Source organism: Phyllobates terribilis, unplaced genomic scaffold (genome assembly GCF_046119375.1).
Source record: "Phyllobates terribilis strain yellow unplaced genomic scaffold, ASM4611937v1 Scaffold_7__3_contigs__length_470593459, whole genome shotgun sequence".
In the NCBI taxonomy this organism is placed as follows: Eukaryota; Metazoa; Chordata; class Amphibia; order Anura; family Dendrobatidae; genus Phyllobates; species Phyllobates terribilis.
The window spans coordinates 237,943,195-237,957,539 of record NW_027362767.1 but is presented as its reverse complement, the minus strand read 5'-3'; the positions used below and the strand labels follow the sequence as shown (position 1 = coordinate 237,957,539).

Here is a 14,345-nt window from a genome sequence, read left to right as displayed (position 1 = left end):
CTTTCCCACCTGATCTTTCTATCACAATAAATGACATTACTCTTTCCGCTATACTGACAATCCCCTGCCTCGGAGTAACCCTTGACTCTGCCCTGTCCATCAAACTCCACACCCAAGCTCTCGCCACCTTCTGTTGCCTCCAGCTCAAAAATATTTCCAAAATCCGTCCTTTCCTAAACCCTCAATCTACTAAACTGCTTGTGCATGCCCTCATCATCTCCCGCCTCGACTACTGCAACATCCTCCTCTGTGGTCTACCTGCTAGCACTCTTGCACCCCTCCAGTCCATCCTTAACTCTGCTGCTTGACTGGTCCATCTCTCGCCTCCCTACTCCTCTGCTACCCACCTTTGCAAATCCCTTCACTGGCTCCCATTCCCCCAGCGTATCCAGTTCAAACTACTAATACTGACCTACAAAGCCACCCATAACCTCTCTCCTCCGTACGTCTCTGAACTAATCTCCCGATATCTTCCCTCACATAATCTCCGGTCCTCCCAAGACCTCCTTCTCTCCTCCACACTATTTCGTTCCTCACGCAATCGCCTCCAAGATTTCTCCCGAATATCCCCCGTCCTCTGGAATTCTGTGCCTCAACACGTCCGATTATCTGCCACATTCGGATCCTTCAGACAGAACCTGAAAACCCATCTCTTCAAACAAGCTTATATCCTGCTATGACCCCGCTGCCACCTCGACAACACCAGAGCTACCCCAACCCCCCCAACCTACTGTTTCTTTCCCCATTCCTGGAGAATGTAAGCCCGCAAGGGCAGGGTCCTCTTCCCTCCGTACCAGTCTATCATTGTTAGTTTGTTTACTGTAAGTGATATCTGTATTTGGTATATAACACCTTCTTATGTACAGCGCCATAAAATCAATGGCGCTATATAAATTATTAATAATAATAATAATAATCAGAGATGACAGACAGTCGCCCAACAGTGGGTTGCAGGAGATCTCTACGTTTGCCATTACATACATCTTCTTAGATGAGAGGTTGTCTCTAGGACCTAGCGGCTACCTCCCTCTGGCTAATTAGCTCCCTGGCCTGTGTGTATAAATACCTGGTGTGTCTGAGAGGGAGGTGCCGGCAGTATTCATTACTACTTGTGAGGATTTAGCAAGAGCAGTACTTTGTCCTTTCTGGAGCTTAAAGCCGAGTTCGCATTTGTCTGGAGTCATCTAACGCTAAGCATTCTCCCCCTGTTTGTCTACCCTTGTTGTTTATAGAGTTTAGTGGAGATTGACTAGTGCTCATCTCCTCCCATCCCTAGTCTTAGCCATACGCCAGGGAAAAACATGGCGAGGCACGCGTGTGGCGATTTCTGAAGAGGCAATTTAGGGACAGTAGTTGAGACAGGGTGACACTTGACCAGACTAGGAGGTCTCCACTTCCCCCTTTCCCTAGTGTCTGGTCTCCCTTTCCCTTTTCTCTCTGTGTTGCACTAAGTCTTTCCCACACCTGACAGTATAGCCGGCCGAGCACGTTTTGAAAAGGGAAAAAAAAACAGTCTTTTTTTTTGTTCTGTGTGTTTTTGGGGGTGCACCTTTTTTTTTTCTTCCTCCCTTGGTATGGGATCAGTTGCAGAGCTCGCAGAGCAGTTCCACTGTTTGTGTCTGAAGGTGAATGATCTCCGCTGTTAGGTTCAGCAGCAGCATCAGCGGTTACAGGTCGCCAATGTGGGGGTCTCTGCAGGTAGGCCTGTCCAGCCTGAACCTAAAGTTATCCTCCCGCACAGGCTTTCAGGAGGTAGGGACATGTTTTTTGTATTTAAGGAGGCATGCAAATTGTATTTCAAACTTCGTCCTTACTCTTCCGGGAATGAGGAGCAACGGGTTGGTATTGTGATCTCTATTGCAGGGCGATCCTCAGTCATGGGCTTTTTCATTACCGCAGGACTCGGTTTGTCTCCAGTGTGTGGATGGGTTTTTCAGAGCTCTTGCCCTCATCTATGATGACCCTGACTGATTCGCCTTGGCTGAGTCTAGGCTACGTCGCCTTCAGCAGGGGAATCGGTCAGTGGAAGCATACAGTTCGGAATTCCGTAGATGGGCGACGGATTCCAAATGGAAGGACTCAGCCCTTAAAAGTCAATTTTGTGAGGGCTTACTGAAAGGTTGAAAGATGCCTTGGAGGCTGCCATGTCTTTGGCCATAAGTCTTGATAGACGCCTTCGGGATAGACGGGTGAGACCACCTTCTCCGGGTCCTTCTGGTCGGGGTTGTGTACCTTTGCCAGGGGAGCCGTCTGGGGGTGAACCAGTACTGGGGGAGGTGGAGAAACCCATGCAGTTAGGGGATGTCTCTACATCATACATCTGCCCAGAGATTCGCAAGAAAAAATACATATTTTTTTTTGTTGGAAAAAGGGCCATTTTGTTGGGACCTGTCCTTCAATTCCTAAACAAAAGGAGAGTCGATTAACTCTTGGTAGTCTGGAGTTGGATAAACAAGGGGTGCATTTGTGCCAAACTGCAGTTCCTGCTTTGTCCTGACAGCTGAGGTGGTGCTAGAGAGCAAAACCGAGAAAATTTCTGTGTTTGTTGACAGTAGAGCCAGAGTCAGCATGGTTGGTGCTGAGTTTGTGAAAACTCATGGTCTTGCTTCCTGTGCTTTAGCTGAACCTATTTCCATCTTTGCCATTGACTTAGCGCCACTTGCACAGAAAGCATTTACTCAGATTGTACATAATGTAAAACTGAGGGTGGGGTCGGTTCATTGTGAAATCATCCCTTGCTATGTTCTGGACAATCTTCCTACTCCGATTGTCTTGGGTATACCTTGGCTTGTTAAACATAATCTGCTGGTGGATTGGCAAACTGGGGAGATTATTGAATGGGGAGATTACTGCCATGAGAACTGTTTAGAGATTTCCCTTGCTACTGTCTCTATGGAAATCTTGCCTGCATTTCTGTCTGGTTTTGAGGATTTTTTTTGTGAGAGGGGGTGTCAGGATTTGCCTCCTCATCGTGCTTATTTCTGTCCTATTAACCTGACCCCCGGAGCTAAACTACCGAAGTCCAGACTGTATAATCTTTCTGGCCCTGAGAGACAAGCCATGAAGGATTTCAATGTGGGAAGTCTGGAGAAGGGACACATTAGGCCCTCATCTTCGCCCGTGGCGGCTGGGTTCTTCTTTGGGAAGAAAAAAGATGGCGGTCTACGTCCCTGTTTAGATTTCCGGGAATTAAATCAAATTACCATCCATCATCCATACCCTCTTCCTCTGATTCCTGATTTGCTCAGCTAGGTTGTAGGAGCTAAGGTATTCTCCAAGTTGGATTTAAGGGGAGCCTACAGTCTGGTTAGAATCAGAGAAGGGGACGAATGGAAAACAGTGTTCAGTACCCCGGAAGGACATTTCGAGAGTCTGGTTAAGCCTTTTGGTTTGACTAATGCACCTGCGGTATTCCAGCATTTCATAAATGACATTTTCCATCATTTGGTGGGGAGGTTTGTGGTGGTCTATCAGGACGATATTTTGGTTTACTCACCTGATTTTGAGACTCATCGGGGGCATGTTAAACAGGTGCTCCAGATATTAAGGGATAACAAACTTTATGCCAAACTAGAAAAATGTGTTTTCGCTGTTCAGGAGGTGCAGTTTTTGGGGTACTTGTTGGCATTTTCAGGTTTTCGGATGGACCCGGAGAAGATCCATGCAGTCCTTGACTGGGAACGTCCCGAGAATCTGAAGACTCTACAATGTTTTCTGGGCTTTACTAATTTTTATTGTAAATTCATCCAAAATGACTCTGTTATAGTGAAACCCCTTACTGACATGACTAAGAAGGGGTCTGATTTTTCCAAATGGTCGTTTGCTTACCTCCAGGCTTTTTCTTCCTTAAAGAATCATTTTGCCACTGCAGCTATACTCAGTCAACCCGATGTTTCTCAACCCTTCAGTGTGGAGGTTGATGTGTTGGATGTCAGGGTTGGGGCTGTGTTGTCTCAGGATCCGTCCCCTGGTAAATGGCATCCATGCGCCTTCTTTTCTAAAAAATTGTCTTCGGCTGAGAGAAATTATGACGTGGGTAATAGGGACCTTTTGGCGATCAAATTGGCGTTCGATGAATGGCGACACTAGTTGGAGGGGGCTGTCCATCCTATTACTGTTATTACTGACCATAAGAATCTGTCATATCTCCAGTCAGCTAAACGTCTCAACCCTAGGCAAGCCAAATGGTCCCTGTTTTTTACTAGGTTCAATTGTGTTGTCACTTTTCGTCCAGGGGTCAAAAATGTCAAGGCTGATGCTTTGTCCCAGAGCTTCCTTGGTGGTGGTGACCATGAGAACCCTGCCCCAATATTACAGAAAGGGGTAGTAATTTTGGCACTTTATCCTGAACTGGAGGGAGAGGTGTTGGAGGCTCAGGAGGACGCCCCTGCCTCCTGCCCTTCAGGAAAGTTATTTGTACCATTTGATCTGCGCCGCAAAGTAATTAAAGAACATCATAACTCTGTGCTTGCTGAGCATCCAGGTGGTAAGGCAACCGTGGACCTCCTCTCTCGTCGCTTTTGGTGGCCGGGGTTGCATCGGGATGTGATTGAACACGTAGCTGCTTGTAGTATTTGCGCGCGTTCTAAGGTTTCGCATACCCGTCCGTCTGGTACTCTTCTTCCGCTACCTATCCCTAGTAGGCCATGGACACACTTGTCCATGGATTATGTTGCTGACCTACCGGTTTCTGACGGCAAAATGGTAGTTTTGGTGGTAGTAGATGGGTTCAGTAAATGGTTCACTTCGTCACATTACCTGCACTTCCAAATGCCAAGGCCCTTGCTCAGGTGTTCAGAAATGAGATTGTGAAGCTTCACGGGGTTCCCTCCGATGTGGTGTCAGATTGGAGGACCCAGTTTGTTTCCAAGTTCTGGAAGGCATTCTGTTCTCGACTGGGGGTGCAGCTGTCCATTTCCTCTGCCTTCCACCCTCAGTCAAATGGACAGACCGTGCGGGTCAATCAGAACTTGGAGACATACCTCAGGTGTTTTGCCTCCGAAAATCAGGAGGATTGGGCATCCTGCTTACCTCTGGCTGAATTTGCCATTAATAATCATCGGCAAGAATCCACTGGCAGGTCACCGTTCTTCGGTGCATACGGTTATCACCCACAGTTTGGTACCTTTAGTGGGGGAGGAGCTTCAGGAGTTCCTGAGGAGGAACGGTTTGCTTCCTTGCTCTCCTCGGTCCGGCAGGGTGTTCTGATTAATTTAAAGACCATGGGAGACAGGTATGAACGTATGGCTGACAGAAAACGCTTGCCAGGTCCGGACCTGAATGTGAATGACTTTGTGTGGTTGTCTACCAGGAATATAAGATTGAAAGTTCCTTCTTGGAAGCTGGGTCTTAGGTTTATTGGTCCCTATAAAATAACCGCCATCATTAACTTAGCAGCGTTTCGTCTTGAACTTTCTAAGGCCCTTAAGGTCCACAATGTGTTCCACAGGTCCTTACTCAAAAAGTATGTGGAACCTCTTGAGTCCTCACCTCTACCACTGCCCCCAGTAATAGTTGATGGTAATCTGGAGTTCCAGATTTCGAGGATTGTAGATTCTCGTCTCCAACGTCATTCTCTACAATACTTGGTGCACTGGAAAGGCTATGGTCCAGAAGAGAGGATGTGGGTTTCAGCCTCAGAGGTGAACGCTCCCAGATTGGTTCACTCATTCCACACCCCTTTTCCTGAGAAACCCGGTCCTGAGTGTCCAGATGCCACTCATAGAGATGGGGGTACTGTCACAGATGTGTCAGAGGTGACAGACAGTCACGCTGCAGTTGGTTGCAGGAGATCTCTACGTTTGGCATTACATACATCTTCTTAGATGAGAGGCTGTCTCTAGGACCTAGCAGCTACCTCCCTCTGGTAATTAGGTCCCTGCCCTGGGTGTATATATATTTGGTGTGTCCGAGAGGGAGGTGCCAGCTATATTCATTTCTACTTGTGAAGGCTTAGCAAGAGCAGTACTTCGTCCTCTCTGGAGCTTGAGGCCGAGTTCGCATTTGTCTGGAGTCGTCCAAAGCTAAGCATTCTCCCCCTGTTTGTCTACCCCTGTTGTCTATACAGTTTAGTGGAGATCGACTAGTGCTCATCTCCTCCCATCCCTAGCCTTAGCCATACGCCAGGGAAAGACAGGGCGAGGCACGCGTGTGGCGATTGCTGAAGAAGCAATATAGGGACGGTAGTTGAGACAGGGTGACACTTGACCAGACTAGGAGATCTCCCCTTTCTCTAGTGTCTTGGATCCCTTTCCCTTTTCCCTCTGTGTTGAGCTAAGTCTTTCCCACACCTGGCATGACAATACAATACACAGACATTACCATACCGCACCCATATACTACATACAGTGCACAGACATTACCATGCCGTACTCATATACTACATACAGTACACAGACATTACCATACCGCACCCATATACTACATACAGTGTACAGACATTACCATACCGCACCCATATACTACATACAGTACCCAGACATTACCATACCGCACCCATATACTACATACAGTACCCAGACATTACCATACCGCACCCATATACTACATACAGTTCACAGACATTACCATACCGTACTCATATACTACATACAGTACCCAGACATTACCATACCGCACCCATATACTACATACAGTACCCAGACATTACCATACCGCACCCATATACTACATACAGTACACAGACATTACCATACCGCACCCATATACTACATACAGTACACAGACATTACCATACCGCACTCATATACTACGAATGGAGGAATGTTTTGATTCTGCAGTTTAGTGCTTAGGAGGTTAGAAGTAAGCACGCACTTCTTGCCTTGGAAATTTGCCACCTCTGTCGTCTAGTAGAGGTGGCCGGTTTCCTAGGCAAAGAGCATTCTCTTGCTGGCTCTGAAGCTTCAGCTCTCCTCTGCGCCTCCAGTGCTGCTAGCTCTGTTTGCAACATGGGAGAGCGCAAAGACCCTCAGAAGTGAATAGAGCCTTGGTCACAACCACTTCATTCCCTTGCCACTGTAGGACCCCCTTCTTTTGAATTAGTGGGGGTCAGATGTGGATAGGTGGTAAATGTTGTCTGTGGGATAACCCTGATAAGATCTATTCACTTTTTAGTAAGTGTTTTACTGCTGGGTGTATTATAGAAGTTTTAAAAAGCCTAAGAAAAGTCTAAAATCATCAGAAGAGATGGGAGAATTCTGAGGATTTCTGCTTCTTGCAGGTTACATGTAGGTGGGTGTGTTACTTAAATTGTCGCCTCATTGTGTACAATAAAAGGGGCATTGTGTTTCAGGTTCTTACCTTTCCCTGAAATTACACCCACCTTTATTCAATTTTAATTTCTATCACAATGGCCGACCTCCTTAGGCTGTTTTCACACTTTGCAGTCACAACATAGTTTGTGCTATAATTTACCAAGAATCACACTGCGGTCTTGTAAAAAGCACATTATATGTTTTAACGTAAAATAGTCCAGAGCTTCATTCACAATTCTGATGGCTTCAGAGCTGAACTCTCACAAGTATTCCTTGCTGGATCAATGTCTTCATAGAGATTGATATGGTGTTATCCTTAAACTATGTGCTGTACAGTAACTTCCTGTAGGAAAAAAAACAATGGACCCCCTATGTTATGGAAGCCTGGGTAATCTGATAAATTAATCCTTGGCAAAAACTGAAAATATAGTGCAAACTCCAAAGTGTCACCTACTGTGTGCTGCTGATCGGGGGATCCACCGGCTTCTGGCAGGCTGCCTGCTTGCACACTCCTGGTCCACAGCAGCTATTCTCATAAATTTGTGGTATTAATTATCCTCTATATTTACATGGATCATTACGAGTGCCCAGGAACTAAGGGTGCAGGTAATAGTAATATCAACTCTGGGCACACTGCTCAGCTGCAAATATTACATTACACTCATACACAAATATATATAGTAATAATAAATTGGGTAATAGTTAAATGAATCTTGTCTGTACATAGTGAATCAAGTGTATTTTGACAAGTACTACTCAGAAATGAGGGTGGTGGGGCCCACCGGGAGATTCTACTGTTCCCCAGTGGGCCAGTCCGCACCTGTGTGCAGGAGCAGCCTGCAGAAGACACCCAAAGATCGTCTGTTGGCAATAATATGGGCACATTATTTTTATATTCAAAGGGGTTTCCAGACTTCTTACGGGCAGCACAGATGGTTTAAAAAAAAAAGCAAAATCAGGCACATTTACCTCTTCTAATCCCCGTGGTTCGGCGTAGGCTGGTCTAGTGGTGTACAGCAGGACAGAGAGTGGTAAAGTCATGTTCTTTGGCCATCTGACTGCTAAGATTTGATACAGACTCAAGAGGGTTAGAGCTGATGGGTATGTGTGATTTATTGGAACCATCTTTGTTACCTACACATTTTTTATAGATGTAAGTCATGTTTGGACTGCTGGTGATCTCACACATGCACACGACATCCTGCCTGTCTGGGCATGAAGCCGGACATACTCATCCTGGCTTCTTAGGCACATTGGTTATCATCCCGTCTTCTTAGGCACATTGATCATCATCCCGGCTTCTTAGGCACATTGGTCATCATCCCGGCTTCTTAGGCACATTGGTCATCATCCTGGCTTCTTAGGCACATTGGTCATCATCCCGGCTTCTTAGGCACATTGGTCATCATCCCGGCTTCTTAGGCACATTAGTATTCATCCCAGCTTCTTAGGCACATTGGTCATCATCCCAGCTTCTTAGGCACATTGGTCATCATCCCGGCTTCTTAGGCACATTGGTCATCATCCCGGCTTCTTAGGCACATTGGTCATCATCCCGGCTTCTTAGGCACATTGGTAATCATCCTGGCTTCTTAGGCACATTGGTCATCATCCCAGCTTCTTAGGCACATTGGTCATCATCCAGGCTTCTTAGGCACATTGGTCATCATCCTGGCTTCTTAGGCACATTGATCATCATCCAGGCTTCTTAGGCACATTGGTCATCATCCCAGCTTCTTAGGCACATTGGTCATCATCCCGTCTTCTTAGGCACATTGGTCATCATCCAGGCTTCTTAGACACAGTGGTCATCATCCCGTCTTCTTAGGCACATTGGTCATCATCCAGGCTTCTTAGGCACATTGGTCATCATCTCAGCTTCTTAGGCACATTGGTCATCATCCTGTCGTCTTAGGCACATTGGTCATCATCCTTTCTTCTTAGGCACATTGGTCATCATCCTGTCGTCTTAGGCACATTGGTCATCATCCAGGCTTCTTAGGCACATTGGTCATCATCCAGGCTTCTTAGGCACATTGGTCATCATCCCAGCTTCTTAGGCACATTGGTCATCATCCCGGCTTCTTAGGCACATTGATCATCATCCAGGCTTCTTAGGCACATTGGTCATCATCCCGTCTTCTTAGGCACATTGGTCATCATCCCGTCTTCTTAGGCACATTGGTCATCATCCCAGCTTCTTAGGCAAATTGGTCATCATCCTGTCGTCTTAGGCACATTGCTCATCATCCTGTCGTCTTAGGCACATTGGTCATCATCCAGGCTTCTTAGGCACATTGGTCATCATCCCGGCTTCTTAGGCACATTGATCATCATCCTGGCTTCTTAGGCACATTGGTCATCATCAAGGCTTCTTAGGCACATTGGTCATCATCCCGGCTTCTTAGGCACATTGATCATCATCCCGGCTTCTTAGGCACATTGGTCATCATCCTGTCGTCTTAGGCACATTGGTCATCATCCAGGCTTCTTAGGCACATTGGTCATCATCCCGGCTTCTTAGGCACATTGATCATCATCCTGGCTTCTTAGGCACATTGGTCATCATCCAGGCTTCTTAGGCACATTGGTCATCATCCAGGCTTCTTAAGCACATTGATCATCATCCAGGTTTCTTAGACACATTGATCATCATCCAGGCTTCTTAGGCACATTGATCATCATCCTGGCTTCTTAGGCACATTGATCATCATCCTGGCTTCTTAGGCACATTGATCATCATCCAGGTTTCTTAGACACATTGATCATCATCCAGGCTTCTTAGACACATTGGTCATGCCCAGAAAGGCTGGAATTGTGCAAGATTATCGATGGAGCTACCATGACTTAGTAGCCAATGGGTGCAATTACAGAATCCGAGGCCGGACTAGTCTGGGAGAAGTGACACCCCACCAGACTAGTCCTGGCTAATTTGGCACATAAAGGACTTTGATGGAATACAGCAATAGGCATTTGGAGCCCAATCGTATGATCATATTAAATGGTTACCCCAGCTCTTAAAATCAATGGCCTATTTTTGGGATACGACACAAATAACGTATGGGCACGGGTCAACTCTCGGTACCCCACTGAAAACTATGCTAACGGGCCGCAAGGTTTGTGTGAGCGCCATGTCATCTCCAATGTTTACATCACCTTGTGGGTTGCATGGGATAATAAACCCTTTAATAATCATTTTTTTGCTATCTGGTTCCTCCTAAAAATAAATGAATCACCAGGATCCTGGCGATCAGCTGGAGTCTACGGGGAAAGCTTATCTGTATGGTGAATTACTGAGCACACGGTGAAGGTAGAGTCGCATGTAGAAGCTGAAAAAAGAAATATATATCACGCTGCCATTAATTTGGGTTGTCAACCTTCTTGGCCAATTTTTTTTTTTTACTTAAATGCATTTATTTGGGTCTAAAAATCCAGTTCCATTGAATATGTTTCACTATTTGGCTCTTTGTTTCCCTGCTCGTTCAGCTTTGTGATCTTGGTCATAAAGGGGCTCAGAAAAAGACAGATAAAAGAGTTGCAGACTTTCCTTCCAATTGTATATCGCCTGCTCACTGATTCTCAGCTCATTCTGCAGCCAGCAATGGACAGTAACGCACAAGTTATACAAGGCAAACGGTGCAAAATTTATTGCAAAAAATGATTTTTAGCCCCACATTCATGTATTTTAAGTGAAAAAAAAAAAAGATGGAAAACCTCTAGTTTCCCTATAATCCATTTGACAGCCTCTTCAACTGTCAAAAAAGACCAACGTTATGTTGAACCCTAACTCTATGCAACCAAACAGCCGTTTACCCCGTGGGCATTAACTATCAAACTACTTTCAATGCGAAAACAAAGGTGATTGGCACACGCTGGCACAGGTTCCTCCTGCATGGCGGGCCCTCCTCTGCAGCCGTGTCCATCTCAGCTGTTTGATTATTATGGTGCTCCCTGCAAAAGTTTTTATTTCCCTTTACCACAATGCATTGACGTGTAAGATATTTTTAGAAGTAATGAAATAAAAAATTTTTTTTTACAATTGGATGGCTCAGAAGCAATATTTTTTTGTTTTTACAAATGCCCAGTAACGGACATAAAAGAGTTAAAGACAGAACTATGTGCTGTAATATGAATGCAGCTTCCGGGGGTGGTGTCACTGTCCAACCTAGGAGTGTCTGTCTCCTCTTACAGGTAGGGCTGGCTGTCCCCCGGGGAGGTCCCGTATGGTGTGTAAGGGGTGTGGACTGACTTCAGGTGAACGGAACTGAAGACCAGGAAAGAGTTACTGTACGAGACCTCAGGAGACATCCGGAGGGTCAGGATGTTCCGTAATTCCAGGAGACGTCGGTCTCAGGTATGGTGGACGGCTGTGACTGCCGTATCCTATTGTCCGTATACTCTCCGTCTCCTGTTCTTCTTTGTCTTTTTGACTTTCGCGAGCACAGATGTGTGCCGCTGTCTCACCCTCGCTTCACATCATCCAAAGGTTTCACCTCATTATTGTTTTACAGAATTTTTTTTTTAGACCCCCATTCACATGCAACAGAAAAATTACACTGCAGGGTTTTAAAATCCACAGGAGATTTCTTATTTTTCAACAGCAGAAACGCAGCTACATAGCCCCCACCGCTTGATATTACTACATGCGGATCTGCCGCCACTTTTTTTTTTTTTAGCTTTGGGTTTCTCCTATGGATTCTTTTTTTTTAAAAAAAAAAAATACAAGTCGTATTTGCCATAGCCAAAACTTGAACCTATGTGTCTTGGACATTTAACGACAGTGTCTTAGTCATGTGTCCGGCAGCTTTGTAGAGGAATAACAATGTAGCCAGGTTTCAAAAAGATGTCAGTATTGACACCGAAGAGATTCACGAGAATCATCACGTCGTCACTAGCTTCACATCGGTCATTTTACCGCTTTACGGGTTAAAAAAGAATTTAAGTGATTTTATCATTTAGTTTTAAACATTGTTATGGATCCTGTTTAGAAGTGTTGATCGGTGGGAATCCTGAGACCTCCATTGATCACTCAATCCAATGAGTAGAACCAGAAGCAACAAATTTGCACTTGAGCATGTGCAGCGTTGTATGGGTTAAAAAGTTTGATGAAAACAAGTTATTACCTATCCACACCAAAGGTGATCACTTTTTAATGGATGGAGGGTCCGACTGTTGGGATCCTCAGAACGGGGCCGCTTTCATCCCCGTTAGAATGCAGCGCATTCTCAATATTGCTCTATTCATTCCCTATTGAACTGCACTTCTACTTTTTCCGGTAGAGAATGAATGGAGCGGTGGTCTGGGGGTCTGGCCTGCAGCTCCATTTTGTAAGAGGGAAAAAAGTTAAAATTCAGAGTAGTCGGACCCCCACCAATCCGTAAGAGGATAGGTAATAATTCGGTTTCACCAAACATTTTAACGGAAAGTTTATGGGTTTATACACCTGAGCTCTTTTGCCTCCTTTTGTTTGGGTGATCATTAGAGGTCTCAGGACCCGGACCCTACTGATCGACACTACTAAACAGGGGCTGTAAAATGTCATAATCTGTTTCAAAGTTTAATTTTCCGTTAACAACCAGTTTGCAATAGTAAACGGGGGCGAGAACTCTCATTTCATGGACTGTTCGTTTGATTTTGCTCTGCGTTGGGGAGACAAGAACTTTTGCAGATGATCACAAGGGCCTCCATCAATAAGACCCATTCCAGAATAAATGGGCATTGTAGGGTCTAACATTGCTATAATAGCCTGTCCAATATTGTGGCCGTAATACGGATGCTAAAACATCAAGATTACAAACCATCATGGCCTCACAATTTCAATCACAAATAACTTGAAAGACACAATAGTTTCTTTTTTTTTTTCAGTATGTCTGCTTCTGACAATCCCTTTTTTCTTAGATGAATCCTCCAAAAATATGATAATGACCTAGTGCCCTGCTGCTTGAACCCACATTGATCGGCTCAAATCTGTCGGGAAACCTAACAGCAAGGGTTTAATTCATCTGCAGCGCCCCCGCAGGAGAAATGAAGCATGACTAGTACTAGGTCCTCCAGATATGCAAGAGTTATATATACTTTATACTGCATGTCAATCCCAGATTTTTCTCATCCCTTCACTGGTGGAGCATCGAATGAAACATTTCTAAGCCCACAGACAATGATATTGCATTTTTGGGGAATAAAGACATTAATGTAGTTAATCCACAATAAACAATGAACACCCTCAACCCGCCGAGCATCTTCCGTCAGGCAGCGCAAGTCACAGCTTCTCCGCATGAGCTGTCAACTTGCAAATCCAACAGTTCTAATGAAAAGTTAGATATGAGATTTGCAAATGTGGTTGCAGCCGGTGTGTGTGTCCAACTCAGTCATCAGACCCGCTTTTAAACATGGCAGCAATTAGCCACGGAGCAAACACTCATTCATCGGCTGATCGCATCTTCAAAAATAATTGTTGTAATTGCTCCCATACCGTTTTGCATTGGCCCATGTATAAGACCTTGAAGGAATTATATAGGTTTTTGAAAGAGACACATTTACTGGGCAATGCCAATGCAGCACAGCCTTCAATAGATTGTGAAAAGTAAGGACAAATAAAAAGACTTTGGGCCCAATTCATAACTTGCATTTTTTAAGGCACTTATATTTTTTGTCTTTCTTTGCTCTAAATTCTTCAAAATGCTGCACACGGTTTGTAAACTTTTGAGCAAAATAAAAAATGCTCTTTTTTTTGTCTTTACCATTTTTTGCAACTTTTAAGTCACATGTGTTACTGTCACGGGTGTTTCAGAAGTGACAAACAGTCGCCCTGAAGTTTGTTGCAGGAAATCCATTGTTTGGATTTACAGTCACCTTCTTAGAAGTTGTCTCTCTAGGACCCAGCGGCTACCTTCCTCTTGCTAATTAACACCCTGGCCTGGGTGTATAAATACCTGCTGTCTGCTAGAGGGAGGTGCCGGCAATACTCACATGACTCCATGTGAAGGCTTGGAGCAAGTGCATTACTACTTCCTCTTTGGTGCTAAAAGGACATGTGGTCATCTCTCTCAAGTCGAGTAAAGCTAAGCTAGCTTCCCTTGCTTGTTCCCTCTT

General features: G+C 45.1%; 1 protein-coding gene across 1 annotated transcript in view; it reads left to right on the top strand.

The window, feature by feature from the left end:
* Positions 1 to 11,450: 11,450 nt before the first annotated feature.
* The window catches only part of PRICKLE3 (prickle planar cell polarity protein 3), a 29,864-nt gene continuing 26,969 nt past the window's right edge, over positions 11,451 to 14,345 (top strand). The window contains exon 1 of the mRNA XM_073639893.1: positions 11,451 to 11,607. Coding sequence (XP_073495994.1) covers positions 11,575 to 11,607 — 33 coding nt within the window. The 5' untranslated portion in view covers positions 11,451 to 11,574. The remainder of the gene's footprint in view (positions 11,608 to 14,345) is intronic.